At 41.4% G+C, this 25,770-nt stretch overlaps 2 protein-coding genes across 3 annotated transcripts in view; one reads left to right on the top strand and one right to left on the bottom strand.

The window, feature by feature from the left end:
• Window positions 1–353: 353 nt before the first annotated feature.
• Window positions 354–3,839, top strand: RPL31 (ribosomal protein L31). The gene is made up of 5 exons (XM_053457463.1): window positions 354–435; window positions 850–958; window positions 1,536–1,661; window positions 2,143–2,255; window positions 3,770–3,839. The coding sequence occupies exons 2-5, from the start codon at window positions 852–854 to the stop codon at window positions 3,799–3,801; spliced, it is 378 nt and encodes a 125-aa protein (XP_053313438.1). The 5' UTR covers window positions 354–435; window positions 850–851; the 3' UTR covers window positions 3,802–3,839.
• Window positions 3,840–8,354: 4,515 nt separating this feature from the next.
• Window positions 8,355–25,770, bottom strand: part of TBC1D8 (TBC1 domain family member 8) — a 33,195-nt gene continuing 15,779 nt past the window's right edge. For both annotated transcript variants that reach the window (XM_053455105.1, XM_053455106.1), the window contains exons 6-21: window positions 24,299–24,539; window positions 20,294–20,501; window positions 19,580–19,762; window positions 19,131–19,277; window positions 16,769–16,919; window positions 16,301–16,515; window positions 15,590–15,707; window positions 14,609–14,894; window positions 14,082–14,199; window positions 13,576–13,674; window positions 12,983–13,051; window positions 12,298–12,538; window positions 11,832–11,897; window positions 10,650–10,739; window positions 10,331–10,431; window positions 8,355–9,841 (exon numbers count right to left, since the gene is read on the bottom strand). In XM_053455105.1, coding sequence (XP_053311080.1) covers window positions 9,416–9,841; window positions 10,331–10,431; window positions 10,650–10,739; window positions 11,832–11,897; window positions 12,298–12,538; window positions 12,983–13,051; window positions 13,576–13,674; window positions 14,082–14,199; window positions 14,609–14,894; window positions 15,590–15,707; window positions 16,301–16,515; window positions 16,769–16,919; window positions 19,131–19,277; window positions 19,580–19,762; window positions 20,294–20,501; window positions 24,299–24,539 — 2,759 coding nt within the window. In that variant the 3' untranslated portion in view covers window positions 8,355–9,415. The remainder of the gene's footprint in view (window positions 9,842–10,330; window positions 10,432–10,649; window positions 10,740–11,831; window positions 11,898–12,297; window positions 12,539–12,982; window positions 13,052–13,575; window positions 13,675–14,081; window positions 14,200–14,608; window positions 14,895–15,589; window positions 15,708–16,300; window positions 16,516–16,768; window positions 16,920–19,130; window positions 19,278–19,579; window positions 19,763–20,293; window positions 20,502–24,298; window positions 24,540–25,770) is intronic.

Here is a 25,770-nt window from a genome sequence, read left to right as displayed (position 1 = left end):
TACCCTCGTACACCACCAAACATTCAGATCTCACAGAAAAGAAGGGCCTCAGGGGAGCATAAACATGACATATAGGATAGTTCCAGGCCGGGCTAAGTGCTGAAGCCTCACCGGGGTAATTAACGGGAGGCGATGAGCGAGTGCCGGGGCACAGAACACGGAGTTTTCTCACAGAAAGTAGCGTAATGACAGTCATGGGGTGAAAGTTCGGTTTGCTTTACTGACACGACCGTTAAATAAAGTCAATTGAGAGCGTCTGCTACATCGACCACCGTGGCGGCATCGCGTCTCCATGACACCAGCCTTGGGCGCCGTCCATTTAGCGTCATTCTCACGTCAAACACGTCCGTGACCCGGAAGCGCATCCGCGGCGCCACTGTTTACTCCCTACCCACAATCCCACTCTCCTTCCTTTTCGACATCGTCCCTAGTTGAGTGAGTATGTCCGATTCCGGGCCTCCTTCTCTATCCGTACCCATCTACCGTTTTCTTAGCTGTGTACACGACCCAAAGTCCTGGATAGTCAGCGCCAGACACCGGCCTAACCTTAGCCACCCGCATGGAGCCTTTTTTATCCATCCAGACGGGCATAGATCCCGATGTTTGTCTGTGACATCCCCGGGTGCAGGCCGCAGTAGTGGTGCTGCCGGCGTATTATGAGACGGGTCCATATACTAACAGCATTATGTCGGTACCTCGTACTGCGTGCTACGCTGTATGATTATGCTTAATATATAATACATATGCCCCGTGTGGAGTTCATGCGCCCCACTTAATAACTTATTCCTTGCCTTGCTCCGGATATTGGTAACAGCTCGTTGTGTTCATGAGGCTACTGTTTTATTACAGAGATGGCCCCGGCAAAGAAGGGTGGCGAGAAGAAGAAAGGCCGTTCTGCCATTAATGAGGTGGTAACTAGGGAATACACCATCAATATCCACAAGCGGATCCATGGCATGTGAGTGCGAACTTCTCAACGAGGCCAGGCTGCGATGTCTTGCGTGTTTATTACCCCCGAAGGCACAGGGCTGGCATCAGCCCCTATTCGTGGGGGTCTTCTGGCCCCCTTCGGGATGGTCTTTGGCTCTCTTGGACACCACTGCTCTGACAGCTCTGTTTTGTGGCAATCAAAGCTGCCACTAACTAGGCTGCTGTAGATTTCTCAGATTTAATCTCATATTTTGATTGTGTAATTTATTGGTTGGGGTTTTGTCATCGTTTTTTTATTTAACAATCTTAGCGTTCTTAGCATCTTTTGGCCTGTCTCAGGTCTTTAGATGCAATGAGAGCGTTGATCATGTGACTAGTTTAGCATATGCTTAAGGATATGTTCTGCTCCGTAGGACCCCTGATTGCCCATGCAGTTAACATGCGATGCACTTCTGTTCTGTGCCACACTCTTGTGTTGGTTGAATTGTTTAGACTCCTGTGATGTGGTCATGTATTAATGTTATTTGTTGCTCTCCATTTGGTAAACTATGTTGCTGCCAAAACGAACTGCACCATGTTCAACGATTTAATTTCCCTTCTTCCAGTGGCTTCAAGAAGCGTGCTCCAAGAGCTCTGAAGGAGATTCGTAAATTTGCAGTGAAAGAGATGCGAACTCCCGATGTGCGCATTGACACAAGGCTCAACAAAGCAGTCTGGGCAAAAGGAGTAAGGTTAGTCCTATTTAAAATGTATACATTGAGCTAGCCCAAGTGCAAAAATATTCGAATGCTTTTAGATCTGGCCTAGACAAATGCGTGGTGGCTGACAGTGCCCCATATTCACCCGTTCTGGGGCGACAGATCGGATGCTACAGCGTGTGGTCGCCCTTATCCAGCCACCTGCAGCACTTTTGTCACCAGGAGGCCACTGGCCGTTAACTTCTTTAGCTTGTTTCCCCCTAATCTTTCAGCACAGCTCTTAAGCCAAGAGACAGAAGTGGACAATGTCCGTATGGTCATGCATCGTATAAAGTACAATTTTTAAATTGATGAAGCTATACTTTTTAGGTGATTTTCAGGCTTTTAATGAATGTAACATACATAAATACAGTACTTGAGTAGGCGAAACATTCCAGTTGCAAACCTCAATCACTGCTGGGGTTCTTTTTTGTGTTTTTTTTTTTTAATGTAATTTAAATTTGTCTTTGTTTAGAAATGTTCCATACCGTATACGCGTGCGCTTGTCCAGAAAGCGTAACGAGGATGAGGATTCTCCTAACAAGCTGTACACATTGGTCACATATGTGCCAGTCACAACTTACAAAGGTATGTAACTCGTTTGCCTTTGTCGATTTGGTGTTGCTTCTTGGTCTGATAAGACAGTCATATCCCTCTCTGCGTTTAAAGCGTAATGTTGTAGCATCACTTGTAGGATTCCAAATGTGGAGCCCTATTTTCCTGTTCATGGCTGCTGTCATTGAAGTCTTTTTCTAGGCTTCCATTCTTCCCATGTGTAACCAAATGTTACCAACAAGCTATCAACACCTTCAATTTCTATTTATCATCTTGGTGTGCAGTATTACGTTCTTTTAGAGGAAAATTGCTTGTGCTCTCCTACACTTCCATGGTTTCCCTGGATCTTTTTGGGTAACGTGGAGTGTAGCAGTAATACTTTTCTTGCGGCTTGTGTACTCTTACCCAGATAAAGTTGATTTTACGGTCCCCGATCTAATCTCTGCGGTTCTTTTGTGGCACGCTGCTTTCCTGGGCTTCCGTCTCATAGCCCGGGAGTCTCTGCGTTGCTGCCTGTGCTATCAAAGAGGCAGGGCGAGTGTTAAAGGACCTCGCTGCAGTAGCTTGCTTTCTCGCCTATTCAAAGTTAGATTTTGTTCCTGTTTATATAGAGATGCATTAGGTGTTTTTTAGGATGAGTATGTTCAGTGGTAACGGATCACAAGTATTTGGAAGTTACTCGTGTTTCTGGGCGGCTGTTCATCGGCTTGCCAGTCAGTTCTTAGCGCTCCTTCGCTACCTGTAAGGGAGTTAATTTGCGTGTTAAGCAGTTGCACACCACTGGCATGTGGAGCTAGAAGTTAACATATTATGAAGCCACGAGATACAGTACCCGTGTTTCTACATGTCTATAAAATATTAAACTACTATGTTTTGTGACCATAAAGTAAAAAAAAAAAAAAAAAATGTTCTGGAACAAGTACAGTCTTGGGCACCCTGTCAGGGAGCATCAAGGTTTTTCTGACATTTAGGAATTGTTCATTTACCATTGAGCTACACTTGTTGAGAGAAATATAACTGCTTTAGACAAAGCCGTACAGCAGTTCTAGTGAGTTTTGCCGTACCGAATCCTAAGAATAATGCCGCTGAACACCAATCGTTAAATGTTCCCACTGCGTTCACCAGCAGTTAGCGACTCGCTGGGTCCTGGCATGTTCCAAGCTCCTACATCATTCTCCTGGACAGCCACAGAGTTCACTATTGTTTGTTTTGCTTTTTTCCCCCCAGGATTCATTTTTTTTTTTTTTTAATATAGTGCATTGGACATGAGTGACTTCCTATATGTTCATAACCGTAGTCACAAACCTTTAAAACATGTTAGCTTTTTATTACTGTATGTGAATTCCCCCCGGCAAACCCCCCCCCCCCCGTAAAGTGAGACGTGCATGTATGTGCCCCCGGTAATATTGCCCCCAAGCATTGGCTTCTTGGGCATTACTGAATTGTATGACTTTTACTTATTTACTGCTTAACATTTTTACACACATTTTTAGTTTATCACTTTATTTTGGATATGTTGGATTTACATATTTTTTTTTTATTTGCAGGTCTACAGACTGTCAATGTGGATGAAAACTAAATGTTTTTTTCGCTGTTAAAAATAAATTTGTTAAAACTGAGTTTTTGTTGTCGTGCTTTCCCATGTAATCAAATACATTTTTCCCTTTTCTTGGGTTGTACCTGTTGAGAAAAAATTCCAATCTTGAATTAAAAAACGGTATACGTTCTTTGCCCAAGTATAGGGAAAGGTTATCATAATTCTAGAAGAGGAAAATCTAGTGTTATACCAATTAGGAACCTTTTAGTTACAAAGCATTGACATTTTGTGTGGGCATGCTGTGTGTTTACCTGAACAGCAGGTGGCGCTCTGCACTTCATCCACTAGAGGTATGATATGAGCTGCTGCGTGTTTCTTTACAGCAGTGATTTAGGTTATATTAGTGCAGGGCAATGGAAACGTGTAGGCTTCAGGAGCTAGGTGTATAGTTGTAGTTTGGTAAATCTGAGGGGCTCTCTGATAATAGAAATGGTAAAATTCCAGTCCGGTTTTCCTAATCTCAAGAATGACAAATGTTCATACACGAGGGACCATAACCACAAGAAGGCTTTCAGGCTTGCATAGATATCGGTGTCTGTGCCTCATCGGCACGATCGGATATCCCAGTAGAGTCTGGACAGACCCTGCAGGGGATATCCTGTCCTCTGATGACCTTTTGGGTGATGTCAGCAATGATGCGACCTGGAAGGGAAGGCCCTATCGGCATTTAAAAATGTAGCGGTTTTCCAGCGTCCGTGCCGGAAGCTGTTACATCTGATCGGGCAGCAGAAACCGGTAGGTCCATAGGGGACAGAAGGGGTTAAAATAGAAATCTTGCGATGTCCCGGGAAATTACTTTTACAAGTCCATCTTAACACATGTGAAATACAAAGGGTTCTTTTAAAAAAAAATGTATTTAAAGAACTGCTTTTATCAGCAGTCGGCTGCTGTTCTGATTGTCTTGTGTATGGCATTTCTTCCATGCCCCTCAGTGCATTCTGAGAACAAGCACTTTGGGGGCATTGGATCAAAATAATGGTATCCATGGTCTGCAAAGAAACGCTTGCTGGTGCGGTTTTATGTTAATCTGACAATGCTTTAATACAGTGGTTGACAAATTTGGTGTCTAGAAGCCAGCCAAGAAATTTAGGAGCCTATTTCTTTTCCCTACAATTATGTTTATATTTTTTTTTTATTTTCATATTACCCCCTTGTCTGTAGTTAAAGGGTGTTTAGCGGGGCAATACATCATAAAACGTGTAATATCTGGGAAGGGTGTGAAGATAGTCTTCTCATTCCAGGATTGGACATGGTGAAGCCGCCATAGGAGTTCTTCCCTGGTTTCTGGGGTCAAAGATTTCGTCTGAATAACCTAAGCCTTCTCTCAGGTGTTGGGCCTTGAGGCGTTGAATTGCTTGGTAATGCAGAGGAGCAGGAACAATTGCTTGGATAGAGGCCGAGAGAAGCCCTACTACCCTGGAATAGATTTCCATCCGAAAAGTTTTCAATATCCGTGAGGGTAGGCTGAGATTGGAATCCAGGCAGTTCACTAGGAAACCCAGGAACTCTATGCCCTGAGAAGGGGTCAAAATAGATTTCTTGGAGTTTATAATGAATCCAAGATTGGACAACAAAGATAAGGTCCAATAGGTATGAGTGTGGATAGATTCTAGGGATTGAGACGTAACCAAGATGTCGTCCAAATAGATGATTAGACAAATACCCCGGCTCCTGAGGAGGGCCACCGCAGGTTTGAGAATTTTTGTAACGCACCATGGTGCTGATGAGAAGCCAAAGGGAAGACAGGTGAACTGCCATAATGTCTGATTTCAAAGGATTGGAGATATTGTTGGTGAGAACGGTGTATAGGCATCTTTGAGATCTATTTTTAGGAGCCAATCGTTTATTAGTAAAAGATCTCTTAACAGATGGATGCCCTCCATCTTGAAATGTTGATAACGTATGAAATTGTTTAAATCTCTCAGATTTATTACAGGTCTGTGGCCCCCTTCTCGTTTGTTTACGAGGAATAGATTGCTTACAAAACTGTGAGGTGAGAGAAAAGCTGGGATAATAGCTCCTTTTTTCTTCAAATCTAATATCTATAGATTTATGAGATTGTGATGAATTTGGTCGAAAACCAAAGGTTTCGGGATTTGGGTTTGGATTGGAGTGGAAAGAAATTCTATCTTGTAACACCTGATGGCGTCTAGAACCCATTTGTCTGAGGTAATTTGGGCCCAAACATGGAAAAAATGTGAGTCTGCCCCCCAACTTTGTGTGGAAAGAAGGGAGAATAAAGGGATTTACCAGCTGCTGGTCTGGATCGTGTGTAGCCACGTTGGCCTCTAGCCCTCCAAGGTCTTCCTCGGGAAGGGAAGAAAGGATTGGCTTGATATGAACTAGAGTATTGAATTTTCATATTGTGAAGGGCCTTGTTGGTGTTGTCTAGGTTGAAATTTGCGGCTGGGAAAGCGGCCCCTGCCTTTCCCAGCCCTGCCGAAAACCTTTGGAGTAAACACCTTTTTTAAGTGAATTCTCTGCTTTGTTGAGCGTAGAGAGTAGCCCCACATATTTCCTTATCTCCTTAATGAAGGGTATTCCGAATAGTAAGCCTTCAGCAGAAGAGCCAGGTTCCTGGGTAGCCAGTTGAGAGTCCATTTTCATAAGGACTGATCTCTGCCGCTCACCATTCAGGGCGGAATTAACATTGCCGAAAAGGCATATAGATCTCTGAATCCAACTCCTAAGATTTTCAGTGTCAACCGGTGTACCAGATTGGCACGCTTCTTTGGCTATATCGAAGATTTTGGCAAGTGGACCCAACAGGTCGAGAAGCTTGTCTTGACTAGCCTTAAAAGACCTGTTTGGGCCTTTTTTTGGGTTTTATTGAGGTACTGAATAATTATGGGGTCTAATTCAGGGGTAGCAGCAGCTTTATTAGGGATAGAAGGTCTTGGGCATTCCACCCGTAATTTGTTACTGGCGGACTTGTCGAGTGGCTTGCGCAGCCATAATTCCATGTACTGAGAAACACGAGTGGCTGGGATCCACTCAGGGGATCCCGGGGGTTTAATATTACCCGGGTCAAAAAAGGGGTTGCCTTTTTTGTCGAGGGCCAAACCCTCCGTAGCGGTAGTAGCCGCCTGATCTTGTGACTCCTGAGAGGAGACACTAAGAGGGGGTTCAACCTCCGAATCCTTGGAGGTGTCCGAGGAGGAATTGTCACTGTGGGATGTGTCAAATGAGCCAGTTTTAATATGTCGTCCTCTCGGGCAGAGGGTATGTGGTGTCTCAGTGTCATGAGAGTCTTGATCCATTTCCCTCTGCATAGAGGTCAGATCGTCAATACAGAAGTGTCTTTTGCGGGACACTTGATCAGGCTTTTTGAGTTCCTTTGATAGGGGTCTAGTGGACTCTTCAGTGGACCAGAATAGGTCTGAAGTAGAGAGACCTTGAGTTTTCCACTCATGTGTATTGTGAGCAATGGCAGCGGCCAGAGGTTGGGCAAATGACTCTTGCATCGAAGTCATGGCCATGATAATTGCTAAAGAAATGGACTTATTAGTAGAGTCTTCCTGCCTCACCCGCCGGCCCTATAAGGCTAGCGTCTGTGATAGCCTTCTTAGAATGGTCCTTAGAAGACATAGTAGGAAATAACAAGCACTTTAAATATGAATAAAATGCTGATGGTTCCGAGGGTTGGAAGGCTGCCAGGCAAACAAATATAAATATGTAGAAATATATATAGTTAGAGTAACGGAATGCAGGACGCACGGCCAACAGTGATTCAATTCTGAGGTAAGTCCTCAGACTGAAATATTCCCGCCCTCACACAAACAGCTGAGCACCAGCTGGCGGAGCCTCGCTGGCAGCGAAGGGAAGCCACGTCCCACAAGGCGGGGCAGGGGCAGAGGTTTCCACAAAGGGAGACCTCTCAAAATGTCCGCTGTGCAAAACGCACGAGCGACTCTGGTGTCCGTTTGAACCAAAGAAATGAACAACGGAGTGCACAGGAGGGCTGAAGAAAGTAAAGCGGTCCAAACATTGAAAATGCGTCCGCAGAGATAAAATAAAATGTAGGCAAAATGAGTTAATGAAACCCCTGGAAAGGGGTAGGAAGGTGAAAGAAATGAACACACAAAGGTGTATGTAATTATGCAGTATATATTAACGATAAGCAACAATAAATCTGCTACTGTGAGAGAAAGATATATAGGTGTATATATAACTCTCAGCAGCGAGAAAGGAGGAGGAGTCTAAGGAAGTTACCTATTATATTACCTGTGATATGCTCTGATTGGTTATTACCTGCATACCTAGCATGTTTGATTGATTGATTGTTTTTTCTCAACATATATTGTTTGGTTAACCCTTGGTGCTGTCCAGTAGTAAAGAAAGACTATTGCATAATACGAGCCTCCCGTCCTGCCATAAAATCAGTATCTATTACTGTTTCAAATAAAAGGACACTGTGTAAAACGTGTCTGGGTACAGAATCCAATAAACCTTTTTCACAATACTGCTTGACCAATTATCAACAAGCAAAAGAGCACACGTCAAGCTCAGATTTTGAGGTCTATGAACGCAAAATACCTTAAAAAAAAAAAGTTTATTGAAAAGTGCACATTCTCACAGAACAAAGGATGTAAAGCACAAGGTTATACACCAACATAAAAATTCCAATGCAAATCAAACACAATAAAAGTTTCAATTTCCAGCATTGAAACATATACATTATTAGTGCAAAACAGTGAACATTTGACGTTAGTCCCCATGAGACTACTGAACATATTCCAACTACAAGTGTTTGGCATGCCGGTGCTGGACATGGGACAAATCAGACAGCTTTCAAATGATTCCTACAGCAGGCATCACACAAGAAACAAAAACAGAAGAACTAATGAAAGGGGACGAAGAATGACATACTGTCCTTTGTGCTTTGGTGACTTTTGTTCCAGAGTACATTATGTTGGCCGATTGGTTTCTGGGCTACTTTGTCTTATGATTTGCACAATACTGAAATTTGATTTTCCTGTTGTCAAAATTTTACATAGATTTATAGATTGCATTTTCAAAATTCCACTTCGATTCAAATCACAGTTATGACAAACCATGCACATTTGTCTCTACATTACGTGGAATAGAAATTTGTGGCACGAGTAGATGGAGTTATTTGCCTTGATCGCAAAACACACGTAAGATATTGCAGGTCTGCTTGGATCAACTGTACTAAGCAGCATAGATGTTGAGAAGTAACGCTCTCCTTTCCTATTACATTGTTGTTTAGTCTTCGGATTAGAAAAAGTAGTCATGTGTGGACAGCCAACCTCTCCGACTCCAGATACCTATCTGCCAACGCATGATGTGACCTGTGCTGTACTTTGGCTTGGGCACCAGAGGTGACATACGTCTGAGCAAGTATCTGTGAGAACCGGTCATCCTTAGGTTCCGAGACATCGGCAGAATAAACCAATAGCGTAATGAAGCTTAGGATTTCGGCATTATTCCACCTGCAGCAACACAATGTGCTTGAACCATGCTGCTATTTTGGTAATCACTTTACATAGTAACGCAGAACAGTGTATGTTTCCTCCACGTAAGGTGCCCGAGACAAAATAATAAACATTAGATGGATAAACTGAAGACAAGACCATCATGGCTGTTGGCTGAGCCCACTGGTTTTGAGGCTGTATGGATTCATTCTTGCACTTTCTAGTTTTGGCTTTATGTCCTGGGGCTTCTCAAAGAAGTTCACCAAGGACTGCTCAGTCAAGAGAGAAGCCACAATATGCTCAAAGGACACTGCCCAGTCTGCTTCACTGAATGGCAGCGATTGGGAGGAATGTGAGGACACTTTAACGGTTTCGGAAAACACGCTGTCCTGGTCAGAGCTCGATGTGCCATTCTCTGGCTCCGGGAATTCATCAGAGTTGCTTCCGGAGCTGCTGATGCGTTGCCCAACCTCCCCAATCTGTAAAAGGAGGGTGGTCACTGTGGCAATGGCTTGGTACAACTCATTTTCCTCGGGGTCCGTGTGAAACATGCTATACAATGTCTTGCAGAACTGGATAAATTCTCTCTGTTAAGAAAGAAATAGAATATTATATATATATATATATATATATATATATATATATATATATATATATATATATATATATATATATATATATATAAAGAAACACCATAACAATTTTATTTAATATATCCTGGAGGAATAAAATTACACAAAATCTAGTTGTTTTTTTTTTTTTTAAACTCAAATAACAAGCATGCCTGAATCTATTTGCATGCAATAAAATGCAATGTAGCCCATGCAAATATGCACTTAACATGAACGTAGACTGGAGTGGGCCTTTAAGAAATAAAATACAAAAACACACTTATTTATGTTAAATAATCATTACAGCCTTCACGACCACTTCTCAGAAGGCTCATTTAGCAACAGCTGGGGCATCCCCTGTTGGCTACTCCTCAGCTATCTCATTTTGCTTGCACTCCAATGTACTGCATCAGAAAACTAGACGGTTCTGCACCGGAAATTAAGCAGCACTTTCCGACTTCATACCTGGGTCATTTTAGGCAATTCTATTTCTGTGTTCTTCTCTTTTTCTTTGGCCAAATCTTTTAGCATCTGTTTTACTTGTTTTTGATAATCAGTTTCACCTCCTGTAAAAATCAGGCCATTATTGTGAGGATGAATGGTATAAACAAGTAATATAGAATTAGAAATGCAATACTTTTCATGTAATAATATATTACAATATATGTTTATGAGAATGTGCAATGCTGGCACCTTGGACAATCCGTCCTGCAGTTATACCCACAGGTGTAACTCAAGTAAAAGAACACAATACCCCCCCCCCTTAGGAGTTCAAAAGACATGCCGTTTGCTTTGGTGATCTTCAGTGGTCTGGTTGTGGACAGCAGTGGGCCCTTGAGTGGTGACTGACAGTCCTGGTCATTCTCTGTGAGAGCTGCACTCCAAAACAAAAAGCAGATACACATTACAGCTCAAAAACACAGTTTATAAAAACAACAAAAGGTGCAGAGACACTGGGACCACAATTATCGCCACTAAAAAAGGTGCGAACTTTCATAAACGTCACCAGACTTCTTCAAGAACTTACATCAGTCCCACTCACCCACTAGAATATAGTCTTGAACATAGATTTATATTTTTATTGACGCAAGAGTGCTTCCTTTCTTCAAATTTTATTTATAATAGAGACCCTGGCAGGGCCAGCCCGACAATGGAGCCGAGTAGGGCAACTGCCCCAAGCCCTTTTTTTTTTTTTTTTTTTTTAAAGCGAAAGAGAGAGAAAGGGGCGCCGAGTGGTTTTCGCTTACCAAGCGGTCAGTACCCCCTCGACGCCCCTCTCTCTCGCCTCTGCGGCGAGTCTCCCTGCCGGCTTGTAATGCTGAGTGCCGGAAGATTACCTCATTTACGGCGCTCAGCATTACAAGCCGGCACAGAGACCGAACAGGGAGACTCGCCGCAGGACTGCTGAAAGGTAAGTACAGATGGCCTCATGAAATAATGCATATTAAAGTACTTTCAGGACCAGGGGTTGTTCATACATTAATGATTAGCGTTTTGGGTCTTTTTTAATTGACTATTTACAATTTTAGTTTTTGTTTTTGAATGGTGGCGAAACCTTGCTTCTCCCTCTCTTCCCTCTGCTGATCACACTGATCAGCAAGCAGGGCTCCTTGATCAGGTAGCAAGGGGAGCTATCAGAGATCCCAGCAGGGTACAAACAGACCCCTTCCGGGTCTCTTCTCTTTTCAGAGTCTTTCCAGTTGGTTTCACTCACACCTTCCGATCATGCAATCCTAAAGAGCATTAAAGCAACTATATTAAGGACTTACACATCTCCTACATGGCAAATAGATTGAGGATGGGGAAAGAGGCAAAGGGTAGTGGTGGTGGGGATTCCGCAGAATAAACGTAAAAAGACATTCAGTTATCATTTGCATTAACTTGCATATGATGACTAGGGTGCACTTTTAATGCATTTTCCAAGACGTTCTAATCAAGTACTTCTAATTAAAACAAAAAAGCTTACCAGGGGGTATATGAAGTCTGTACAACAATTTGATTTTGTCATTCATCTCACCATAATACATTACATCTGTAAAGAAAGAAAAAAAACTCCAGATGACAGGAAATATTTTTTAACTTGCCCCCCCCTTTATCAGTGCATGCCCTTAACGGTAGTAATTAAAGTATTCAAAACATCTTTAACATAAGGGCTTAACCCCTTAATGACAAAGCCCGTACATGTACGGGCTCAAAATGCATTTTTTTCAATGGGCTTAGGGACCGCCCATTGTCCTTAAGGGGTTAAGCCAGGACAGAGGGGCTAAAGCATGGGTACTAAGGGAAAGTTTTTGTTCAGTCAATGGGCAGTCAAGTTATTAAAAGCAGAGTTAAAACCTCACATGACCACAAAAGGAGTTTTAGTGACAGTGTCTACAACTTACAAACAGGTTTCATTATACCCTTTACATTTTGGTTCCAGATTTATTCACCTAAGGACCATGCAAACGATTTGAATTCAATAAGACCATCCAGATTTTCATCCAACAGACGGAAGAGTCTTTCGACCAGAACCTCGGTGTGTGTGCCACATGTCCAGGGCGAGGAAAGCTTGAAGAGGTTCAGGAACTGCTGGCCGTCAATCTTGTACTGATCTGTGTAGGGTCTACTAGGGTCATGACGCTCAAGTAAAGGAGAGGTCCTCTCCCAGTAACAGCTGACCAGATGCTCCCGCTGGAAGATAAGAGGTAGAGGAATACATTCAGCCGCTAGCAGACTGCATCAACCCATTTATCACGCTTATCATTTGGGATGGGGTATTCTCTCCTAAAGAAGAATATAATGTGCCAGAACTATGACTGCAGGATAGTTTAGCTATTTACAGCGACAAGGGTAGAATCTAATATATAGAAAGTAGGGACTATGTGACAATGTAGGCAATTGTTTGTCACACTGACAGAGCTCCAAGTGAAGTCCAATCAGGTAAATTATATATACAAATGGTTTCTTTCCTTTTCTAAAAGAAGAAGGATCGTTTAGAACACAGAGACCGGCAATAGACTGAACAGCAGCCACAGACCAAAGTCACAGTTTTTCCCTATAACCAAGTAAGTGGGACTACCCACTGAAACTATGGCAGTCTGAGGTGAATACATTTTAAATGTATATAGCTCTTACCTTAAACATGTCATATAGCTCTTCTAAATCTTCGTGAAGAAAGGAAACATCAGGTGAGACAACTCTTATCTTATGAGAGAATAAAAATACAGGTTAGGCTCATGGGATGGCTAGTAATAACCCTCTGGGCTAATCCATTGTACATTGAACATTGTAAGCTTGCTATTCCAAACATGGCCACATGGGGGGTCTAGCAGCCGCATCATCAAGTTATTTCTGTGACGCTCAGCAAGTGTGTGGTGTGTGTGTGTGTATTTAATATTAATATACACTTCCATGTGTACTCACACACTATCAACATTAGGCAACATATGTATTTAAGGAAAGACCTGTTCATGTTAATCTACTCTTCCTACAGCAAATGGATTTTGGGGTCATCCATCGCCATAGAAAATATCCCTGATGTAAGGAAACAAATCTATCCTGCAATTTGATGAAATTGGCTCCATTAATACCACCAACATTTAAAATCCCTCTGTAGGTTATGTAAGTTTATTTAAGTTATGGTTGTTTGTCAACTTGTGTATACGATACTCAAAACTATATATAAAGCACAGTGTAAATCGTTAGCACCCTATAAATAAGACACTTACAACATTTTGCTTTGTAGTTTCCTCATGGTTTTGGAGTACGCGGATCCTGTGTTTACAACGCAAGCGCTCAATCTGTTCCACAGAATTATAGCCAAATTTCTGAAACAATATGCAATCAACCAAACATGTTATTATAAAATGACCCAAGTCACATTATATAAAATTAAAGATTATGCTAAACAGAGTGACATTTGAGTCCACGTTTAATCTTCCCACTTTTTACTGTACTGTGGAAGCAATTCATTGTTTGATGTACACTTCCACACACACACGCATATTTAGATATACACACACACACACACTCCCTCCTCAACATTAGCCATGTGTTATATAGGGCCAACGTAGCCCCTTTCACAGAAGCGATGAGTAATTGCTTCATTATTGTATGCCCCATCGATATCGCCATGCAGTATACCTTGCACATATTTGCCCCCAAGCTCTCTATATAACACACACACACTCCACCTGCTCTCTGCGGGTCTTTGTAATGGCATTGGTTTGCATACCTCGTATGAGTCGCGAATCAAGTCTGCTATATCTGTGAACGGGTAGTCTTCCTGCTCGTTATCCGGTTTCCCGATGGGAGGCAGAGGACTTTCTTCGTTTCTAACATGTTCTAAGAACCTATACATAGGAACAGATGCATTGATAGAGACTGAGGCTACATTCAGATGCAAAGCAAATATAGCCTTACCTACTAAACCTCTGCAAACGAAGGGATTCTTTCTAGGGACAGACAAAATGGCTCTGGAGGAGTGATGCACTTTATGTAAGTTACGGTATAAATCGTACATTAATAAAAGCAACAGAAAAATAAACAAACCTTAAACTTTTCCCTTTAGGACCCTTTAAACCTGAAACAATGAGCTCAATAATACCCATGAATCGTGGGTATAATATGAATTAAGATGCCCTCGATGCTGTTGCGTTTATCCAACTATACAGATACAATTTCTTTTAGAACGAAGAACACTGTAAAGCAATGTTGACTAAGCTGCAATGTCTCGGAAAATGACGTTTATATCCCACATACCTGCTCAGGATCATGAGGGCCTGCCCATCATCTTTGCTGTTGCAGAGCTCCTCTGCGGTGGCATCCAGGACCGCCAAACCAATTTGGAAAACTGCCCGGATGCCATCATAAAAGAAACAGTCCACAACATTGACAGCACTCTGAAGGGGCATGATACTGATGAACAGGGTGAGGAACCACGATAAAGAGATTGAGGCCAACGTAGATAAATCAGTGATGTGCTCAGCCAGCTCAGGAAGGCGCTCTTGTATTAGTTCTTCAAAAACCGACTGGTCGACTTGAGCGCCTGTAGGCAACGTAAACAAGGTTGAGCCGGACAGTGAAGATGAGATGTGTTTCTATGCACATGACACTTATGACAAGAGAACCCCAGCTCAGAACACCCAACCGACCCAGTTCCTCTTTAGACCATGTATAATACACAGAAAGCCCTAGCCCATCAGTTTCATAGTATTCTCAGTTCTGCCACGTCACATTGACAGTGTATGTTGGTATCATCCGTGCCGTCTTGCCACGTCATATCGTCAGTGTCCTATCAGTATCTTAGTATTCTCCATTCTGTCCTGCCATGTCATATTAGCAGTGTCCCAGCTGTATTTTAGTATACATACCATCTTCAACACAAGTTAAAAAATGGACGTTATTTGGCTAAAAAAATACATATAGAAGCATTCAATTTAGACACAACAGATTTTCATGGGATAGGGTCGATTCCGGTTTATCCAATTAAAGCATTTAAAGCTAGCCTGGGTACATTAGGAGAAAGTAGCACGTTGATCAGACGACGGCAAGATGAATTTATTTAAATGGAACGTATGAACAATAAGTGTTTACTATAAACGCGACTTGGTTTATTTGGAATTTAGTGTTGCATAACAAGGTTTGTTTGACAAGTGAAATCGTAAGACAGAATAATGCGCAGAAAAGGACATTAGCCTAATGCTATAAAATGACCCTTTACCAAAACTGCTGGACACTTACCGATCACCCTGTGATTGAAATAATCTGGAAGCATCCTTTCACAGACAGCCACCAATAACCAGAACGCTTCCTCTTCTTTGGCATAGAGAAGCAAGACGGAAGTCAAAATATTCATGGACTGAAATAATTGAATAAGCAGAATAATTAACTGTTGTGACACAGGAATTAAGGTCCGATATAAATGTATTCATAATAATTTAGCGAGACCTTGCATGGCCAGTAGCAAAGCTAAATTCTTGCAATTCTGGACATTTCTCTTTTATTCTTACTAGATACAAACAACATAATTTAGCATGGTTCTAGAAAAAACCAGACTAGGGGTAAGGAAGCAAAGCAAGTTTCTGATCCCACAGATGTAAATACGTGTTTTTACACCAAAATGAACCATGCACCTTTTCATTAAATATGTATAGAGACACATACACGTAACCACTTAACAAGCCCGGGTGAACTGGCAACGTAACACAGGGGCTGGTGACCCCCTTTGGACCTGTCACCCTAGACCAATGGTTCTCATCCCAAAGATCCAGCTTTTTGAATCCCCCCATTGTAAGAGAAGGTGCCAATTTCTGAATCCTGCCCAGTTTGTAGTCCTTGAGGACTGGGTTGGCAGAACACACTGCTGCCAGGGACGTAAAAATGTTATTAATGTATAAAACGTAGGCATTATAGAAACAAATACCAACAAAACTGGCATCGTTCTCTTCTCACCTGACAGTATCCGATTTTTGGGTTCCTGTATGCATAAGCAGTAAGCACTCTTCTCAGAGCCGCAATGCCTGTCTCGTTCTGAAAGGCGGGATGCTCCGGAAGGGACCGGTGAAGATCCCTTTCGATCTCTTCAGTCGCCATACAGCATTTGCCCATGGACTCCTCCACCAGCTTATTGTAGTACCCCGGGTGTGTCGGGAGGTCAGTTACTGCATCTAATGACGCAAGAAAAACAAAAATACAGCGTGCTTGAAAAAGATCTGCAATACATGAAATTACATGTTAAACTCTAAATGAATGGAGGTTTTTGTTAATGAAGACCTTGTTGCAATGTAAGTGCAAAAGGTGATACTATCATCAGCACCAGATTTCTGAAGGGGTGTTCTTAAAGAATAAACACTTCTCAACACTTTTGTGGGTATCTAAGTTATAGGGGTTGACTCTTCAGTGGAAAGTCCCTATGCCCACCTGAAAATATAAGCCACAGTTCTCCACGCAAGGATTCGGGTATCCCCATGGCAACAAGTTTTCGGATTTTTTCTGTGCGAAACATGCAGACGGTCCTACCGTACTCCGAGAAATGGTCGTTCCACAAGTGCTCTTTTATCTGCTCTCTTGACTGTTTCAAACAAGAAGAACACACATTAAAGATTCGAAGAGCTCTTCAAATAAGCAAAAATGACACTAACAAGGAGACGGCTTGCGATAACTATAGTCGTATGACAAATAAGAGCTAAAACCTTGAAAATCTTTATAGACCGGGATTTTGATTTTTTTTTTAATGTAATGTTAGGAAGAGGATGGTAGATAAGTGGAACAACCTCCCATCAGAAGTGGTGGAAATTAATACAGGGAGAGAATTTAAACATGCATGGGAGAGACATATGGCTATCCTGAATCTAGAACAAGACCAAGGACTGATTCAAGTTCAAGGGTTTGTATCAGGATAATCAGGCCGAATTGTTCGTATGGAGCACTGATTTATATCTGCATGTTAATATACATAGTCATTTTTGGGACTCTCCACTACAATCCAGCCTTGTGGCAGGTAGATCGATTTAGATACATTTTCAGTAAAACGTGCTTTTCTATCAAAGGTGAAGCCGACGTCATCGTATATTAAATGGATTAGCAGAATCCAAACTATGATAATCCTTGGATAACGGCGCCAAAGGCAGACAGCATATTTTGAAGATAATGCCTTCTAGAGAAGGTATGGTACAGGAACTATATAAACATTAAAATGGTCTCGCTATATCTTGTATAGAAAGTTGCCCAAAGATATTGAAAGATGCATTCAATAAACACAGGCTGTAAATATATATCACTGCTGTAGACTGTGTGGGAAGAACACATTCTGCAAAGCAAAACATTCCTGGCCCACAAGCAGCCTGCGCTCAAGAAAAGGGCTAGAGAAAATAACCATTTCCTCACAAAGCTTCATCTGAATATTCTGTACATTGACTAATAGTGCAACTATCAGAAGGACAGATTTTAAAAACAGTGATGATGATATCATCAGCCTGTATTACAAATATCTTGATGAAGTCACTTCCTGTTTCCAATAAAATGAGCACACGCAGAAGCTACCGTTATTGGAGAATGCCAGACGGGTACCTTGGTTCTCACTATGTCTTTGGTGTGGGAGAAGGATATGACCGGTGGCCAATTATGAAACCGATTGGGGACACCTATGTGACGATGAAGATTCTTATGGTTCATAGATCCTAGCAAGGAACAGTCTTAACTCTAGCTGACTGGAGCTGCAGGGCGACTTAATCTTAGCAACATCAAAGGACTAGCTAAACCAGACTCATCTGCAACCTAAGTAAGGATACTAGTGAGGATCAAAATATTCAAAACAATTTCAGTGTGAGCCAGCTCCAGCAAACAATGGTTCAGCAAACTATATTCCGAACGGAATGGTGTCCACGTGTTGCTAATAGGACTAAAATATTGCTTATTTATGTAAGCATCCACTCCCTTATTACAACTCTCTACTAACTGATCTCTCGTCTCCCGCCTTTCACTCCACCAATCCATCGTGAACCCTACTGCCAGATCAATTTTCCCTTCACTTTATCCGTTGGCAAACTGTGCCAATCACACCACTGGTTCCCTACACCCTTCAAAAATCAGATTCAGACTCTGTTTCTCATGTGTTCGGGAACTTATTTTGACGGCAGGATCTTTTAGCCTACTTCACTTTGAAAGACAGGTCTACTTCAAATCGATATTTAGATTCAACAAGGCTGGCAATAATCATGCCTGGTGTGTCTTGTGACATTGAACTCCATTATCAATTACATTTTGTTAATTGGTTGATTTAGTTGATTTAGTAACTAAGAGCCAAGTAGGGTCAGACAGCTTTCCCTTTATACATTAAATTATCATGAAAAAAACTGCATTTTGTGCTAACTCCAGTTATCTGTGCCTAATCTTAAAATTAGTTTGATGATTTAAGTATGACAAATAAGCAAAAAAATAGAAAAAAAAACAAAAATCGCACAGTATAAACCTTAATAACTTAAAGAATGAACACTTTTACATACTTCAATTTAAGTTCCAAAATATCTTTTGTTGCTTCTTGCCTGTTACAAGTAAGGAACAAGTAACTGTTGTAGCGGCTCTGAATAGGATATTGTGTTTTACGGGTCTGGGTGTATGCAAAGCAGTTATGTTCAGTAAAAAAAAAAAAAAAAAAAAAAAAAAAAAAAAAAAGAAGAACAGTATATTGAAGTAATGATAAAGCCAAACAGTTTTCTGCGGGCTTACTTACGTTCCTCTTTCTCAAGAGATTTAACCGTAAGAAATTAAGAGTGTTCTTTACCATCCCTGCCTTGGTGCTCTCAGTTCCTGTTTGATGAAAAGCTGCCATTAACGCTTCTGCATTCGTTGACAGCGTCTCATTACCAATTCCATCTTCGTTTTGGTTAACCATTACGTTCATGTTACCAAGCCGGTCTTCATTCAACCTCTGGCCAGCCACACAAAGACAGAGAAAACATAAAGGGAAAGCAATGTTAGCAGGGTACTAAGTGTGGGGAGTCCTATATACTTAACAAGCCTTGTCAAGATATATACAACTAAAGAAAATGGCTACAAATTACACATAACTGCCCACTAGGCAGATTAGCTGCCATCATTCCCATCATCTCTGGAATAGGGTCACCAGACCCCATACCTTGCTTAATACAGACCGCTACTTCTGATGAATATAAATATCCTATAGCATTTTTTGAAAAGTTCTGTTTATTTTCAGGGATCATATTTATTTACCATTTCCTTATGCCGGATGGACAGGGTGCTGGTCTGCACACGTTCCAGCCTGAGCAGCAAACTGCTCACCAAGCTATCTCGGTCTTTCAGCTCAATGAATTGAAAAGCCATCTGATGCCGTATGCTGATAATGATGGGGTTGGGAAGAAGGCTGGTGTCCTCCATCTTCTCAACGCTTACAACCTGAAAATAATAAGAACCATTCGGTTATCAGGCAATATCTGGTGAAAGGGAAACACACCAGATATTGTTCAGTTTAACATAAAATTTAAAATAACAGTTTGAAGCCTATCTAAATGCATTCTGGACATACGGCGAGTGGATGGAAATTATATATTCTTGGTAATATTATGGTAATCATCAGAAACTATCACTCATACAGCTAGTAGTGTGCATCTTTTTAGAAACCAATCTTCTGTGTTATACAGTTTAGACGAGCTGCTAGAATTATACGATTCACAGCTTTTCCGAGGGAATAGAGGTTAGATCTCTCTGTTAAGACACAGGCATTATACCTGCATTAAAACCTGTCACTTTACAGTTATACAGGGGTATCTACATTAACTTTTGTTGAGTAGAGCCATTGGCGTTTGTGATTTAGATCTAGACATCCTTCTTCGTAAATGTTGCCCATCACAAGTACCAATCATAGTGAAACTAAGGGGGTTCAAGGCAGGTGAACTGGTTCTAAGAGACAATAAGTGATTATACTACCTCTTTAAGAGGGATGACAACATTGCATAGCCCATCTTCCTTGCTGGCAAAGCACAGGTAGCTGTCGGAGGCATATATCCTCCCGGCTGTGTGACAGCGGCTGAAGGGTGTCCACAAAGAACAGTCAAGCACCTCATGCAACGCCTCCTTTCTTGGCAGCTTAAAGAGGGCTCGGAAAAACTCCTTCTGCGCCCTTGCTTCCAGATCCCTACAAACAGAAACACACAATAAAATCTCACCTTTGCGTGTATGCGTGTGAAATACCCGGGTTTATTATGCACACACGGACCTGCAAGAATTCTCATATCTCTGTCACAAGTCTAGTTTACGACGCGTAATCTATGCTCTTGCTGTGGAGCTTCAATGCTTAGTACTCCTCGCTAAAACATGTTGTGGGAAGAGTACAAAATCTGATGTATGGGCACTTTAATGAAGCACTGCCGCAATTTACAATTTCAAACAAACCAACTCAAACAATACAATTGGCGCATAGAAACCACGTCCTCAATTAGTTGAACATAAAATATTTACACAGCTTTTTAACATTCTTATGGCATAAGCTCAGTGCGAATAAGCACATTGTTTGGTCAGCAATGGCTTGTAACCAGTTTTCTATAGGTTACTATATCTTTTCTGTGTCGTTCACGGTGCAGTAGGAATATGGGACATGCAGGTTTGATGGTCCACCGCCCCTTGGTCATAAAAAGAATCGGTGCAGATTCTTCTATTAGGTGATCAAGCTCCCCAGTGCACCACTACTCAACAGGCCAGTTTGGGAGATCCATGATCTTCCTTGTAAGGAGCCCGGTTATTCTGCAGTGGTCTGTGCTTCAGCATTCAGTAAAGAGGGGAGCGAGACCAAAGTTAACTACTGAGGGTTGGATGGCAGGATGCCCTGGGTCAGACAAAGGGTATTGCCCAACCTAATATATCACTACTGATGCCAGTAGTCAAAAGATGTGCATGGACACAATGAACCCATGTCAGTTTATTTAGAAGAAAATTAGGAAGTATCTGTTTCAAACGCAAGTCAAGAGAACACAACACAACTTCTTGTTGTCATTTCAAACAAACATACAAAGAGGAACAGCCAATTCACAAAAACAAGTAAAAGAAAGCCAGGTTGACAAAGAACGTCCTTTCCGGTAATGAACAGGCGGTTGTGTACTCCCAAGGTTCAGCATTAAGGATGTGCATCATGTCAGAACCAGTGTAAATATTTCCACATTAAAAACAATAGGGTTACGTATAAATAAATACATTCAAATTATGTCACTTTATGGGCGTAACAACCAATGGAATGTTTCTGCTAACAGCACCATTTCACTGGGCAGTATGGAGACAAGACCACTTTAAGACCCAAATGTCCAATTTCTTCAACATTTGGAGAATCTCCCAGAACATTCCAGATGACTTAAGTAGAAATATTTTAGAAATTCTGAACTGAACATAACCTGAACAGTGTGTTAATAATGTATGTACAGAAGCTCAGTACGTGTTCCCTGTCGGTGGATATCGACCAACTCGTCAAGAAACTTGATGAAACTAGCTTAGTGCCACTGACACAGCTAGCAACTCTCAATACCAAAGACCGACACAGTCCACGTAGAAGCAGCAACCCAAAGCCACCTCTTAAAAACTGTTAGCTCACATTACAGGTGCAATTTACAGACACGCTGACAATTGTGACCATGGCTTCACTTAATTGTACATGCAACAGTATGGGTTGAAAGGTTACTAAATTACATATAAACGGAAACAGAGACTAAATTATTTTCATCTAAAGAGACCTCAGAGAGCCTAGAAATTTACGTTTCTTTACATCGTTAGAATGTAGGCATGCTCACAAGTAGGGCCCTTTTTGTGCCTGTGAGCTTACTATCTAGCTTATTTCATTTATTTCTTGGAAGAGGAAGAAGCTTCTCATTATCTTCCCTGCAGGCATTGCTCCATAGCCTTGCATTTCTCATTACAATGTGTATGATCAGCCAGACCCTGCTGGATCTCTCCCCTCCTGCAAAGTCTTTCTGGTGGGTATCGGCATTGACACTCACCAGAACAGATTGATCTCCCTGCCGCTAAGGGAAAAGGCTGGGGACATAATCGCTATCTTTTTTGGTTGAACCGGTAATTATCATGTGCCAAGTAACTAGTTTGGGGAGAGGACAGACAGAAACAAGGAGGTCCCAGATTGACTCATCTGTTGCCCCATAGCCAGTCCCCCACGTTTGACCGCTGGAAGATCTGGTATCATATTCAACTGAGCAGAAGATTTCTAGCAGCTCATCTATAACAGGTAAAAAAAAAAAAAAAAACCCTATTTCATGGCCTGCGATACAGCTGAGAACAGGAGCATGTGTTGACTTCATCCAAAGCGTTTAAGGGAAAAATATAAAACGGAAACACAATCATGAATAAATGTACAGTGTTTTGATGCTCAAAACCCACAAAGAGCCACTGATGTGCATTACAGAAGCCAAAAAACAGCCAAAGGGCATTATGACTAGACACGTGGTCACACTATCTCCTGCTGTAACTTTGCCCAAAATGGCCACAGCGAGTTGCACGATGCAGTCACTAGAGGTGGATACACCACTTGCATTTGACAAGACATAAAACAAATCAGTCAAGTACTAAATGTATATACCGTGCAATGGAAAAGAGAAACATTATATTGGTTTCATGCCAAATTAAGCCACATCACTATAGTAAATAAAAATAAGTGCTGCGTGACAGTCTGAGACTAAAGAAGGGGAAAAAAGAAAAGAAAAGTCAATACGGAGCAGGATGCCTATTAGCTATAATTTTTTTGTACTCATCAATTCTACCCAAGACCATGTTTTAATGACTAATAAAGCTCTCTTAGAAACTGCTCCATTAAATATTCATGTGTGTGTACAAATTTGGAATGATGGGAAGTACACTAGACTGGAAGCCCCAGAGCCAGGCTGAGCAGAGACATGTAGACCAGGTCCCTCAGCAGCAGAGGTGATATCATAACGGAGGATGAAGACAAATGCACATGAAGTGCTTCACAGAAAATGTAGTAATTCAGGAGCAAAGCATAAGAATAATTTACATAGTGCTAAGACTAGCAGGATGGCTTGAAAAATATTCTTCAGGTCAAGAAGCTTGATTGATGTAGGGGGTAATAGCTTCAGATATTTTTGAGTCAATGAAGCTTCAGCTATTTTTGCAGCAATGATTTGTCCTCTGCTAATACAGCCCTCAGATCATTTTAATTAACATAACAATAAAAACAAATGAAAGAACCAATTATAAAATGGGAGGAAAGGAGGTAAAAATGAAGCTATGATAAAAGAAAAGTATATTGGTCTGATAGGGAAAGAAGCTGGACAGTTTTAACACACAGCTCTTCATGCTATTTGATTTGCTTCACACAAATTTGGAACCAAAACATGACTGATTATTGTCCCAGAAACGCTAACGGAAATTGATCAGAATCTGTTGCTTCCTACTGAAATAAAAGTGTGACACTAGTGGCTCTAGAAAATTGTAACTAACCATACTTGGATGGAAAATGGATGAAGAAGACTGGTGGAGGCCATCCTATAAACGGAGGTTACTTCTGAAAGGCATCTTCTGTCTGATTAACCAACAGGAGGCTACCCAGCTACCTTGAAACGTCAACTCTGATGGTTCTCAGTTGGCTCTTGGTCAAAGGCCAAGAACCATGAGGTTTGTAGTTCACAAGGACAAAGAAAAATACATATCTGGTTAAGCTGCTTATGCATTTACACGAGACCAATCGTGTGCTACTTTATAGAGACTGATATCAGTGACATCCTATATGAGGTATTAATTGCCCACAGTAACCAAAGCTTATCCGCCAAGCAGTCAAGAGAGAAAAATCAGTTAAAATATGTTTCCTGTGAAAATAGAACATTACCTTATTTGCCCTGCAAAGTACCTGAGATCATTATGAAATAAATTATATGACATTATAGCCAAATACAATAGTTATGGATGAATACATTAATTTACCGTCTGGTTATCTGTGTAGGCTCCTGAAGATTTGCATCAAGTTCAAACATCTCATTGTCCAGCAGTCTTCTTACAGACACATCTGCCAGTTGTTCCATTATCCTGAAAACCTCATTAATATCAAGGAACATGGAGAACTCTCGCTCCTTGTCACGTGTAGAGACTATGATGATGTCAGTCATCAGAACATTAGATGATCTTTCAAGTTTCTGAACATCGACCCAGGGGATCACAATCTTTACTGAAGAATAACAGGGGGGAAAAAAGTAATTAGCGGTATTCATATGAAACCTCATCCAGCATCGCCAACTATCAAAGAAGGGCTAAGCTAGCTGGCCATGTGCAAATACATAGTAAAAAAAATCTATTTACATGTTATACAAGGCCAACTCAGCCCTTGTTGAAGGAGACACGCACTGGGCTTGGTACCAGTTATATGAGATTTTTGCAAGACAGCCAAATATAATCATCAGCTGCAGGAATCAAAGATTAAAAGAGATGCACTGAACTGTTCTGGCCTTTTTATTTTAAGACAGTAAATCATCTCGGAGAATGTATGAAAAAGCCAAAGCAGAAAAGCTATCGTTAAAATCCACATGAAAATAAAGCGACTGCAGGATGCAAAGGTCTACGAAAAAGTCGAATACATAAAAGGTTTTCATCTAGAAACGTAATTGTAAAAGTCTAAGTGATCTTAACATGGAACTAAAGCATACGTTATAGAGAAGAGGGACGTAATCCACCCAAAGTTTTATGACAGCGCTCCCTGGGTCAAGGATAGTTTGCAACATAAAGAACATCTGTTTATGGTCACTTTATGTGTGTAATTTAGAGAATAAAACATAAAACAAATTAAGCGCAACACCACAAGGTCTGTATTCACACATCCTAAATAGCTAACGGTAACTCCCAACTGCTTGCTATCTTCTATCTCAGTCACGCTAAATAAATGTATGCTAAGCTTTTACAGAATTGGACCTCGGCAGACATGGCAGCTGGAGACCAGATCGACTTGAAGTTTAATAGACAGGATTATGTTGGGTAACACGGTCTTCCCAATTAAGTATAATTGCATTGCAATGGGAATTAGGCTGAGGGTTAGTTAGAAAGAACACAAACAGAGCAAAACAATGATGTTTATAGCCCAAAATTTCGCTGGCAACGACCATACAGCATGCCAAGCACGACTTAAAAAGTGCTGTAAAACATCCTGTGGATGCCAACACTGCTACGGAACGCTGACAGTACTCTATTCCCACTAGTTCCATCATTGGGATGACAATTACATAACGTTTGTACAGAATATCTGCAGCAAATGTTTGGCAAACTGAATTAACTGCTGAGCAGCCCCTTTCTTGGTAATCAAATGACTGCCTGGCACTTTTCAGGCTTCTGATACACCACTGGTATTAACACAGAGCTACCATCAAGTGGCATAAATGTAAATTATGGTCAATAACTATTGGCTCTGT

Source organism: Spea bombifrons, chromosome 2 (assembly GCF_027358695.1).
Source record: "Spea bombifrons isolate aSpeBom1 chromosome 2, aSpeBom1.2.pri, whole genome shotgun sequence".
Taxonomy (NCBI): Eukaryota; Metazoa; Chordata; class Amphibia; order Anura; family Pelobatidae; genus Spea; species Spea bombifrons.
Note: the sequence above shows the minus strand (reverse complement) of the source record. Positions and strands in the feature narration are given on the sequence as shown.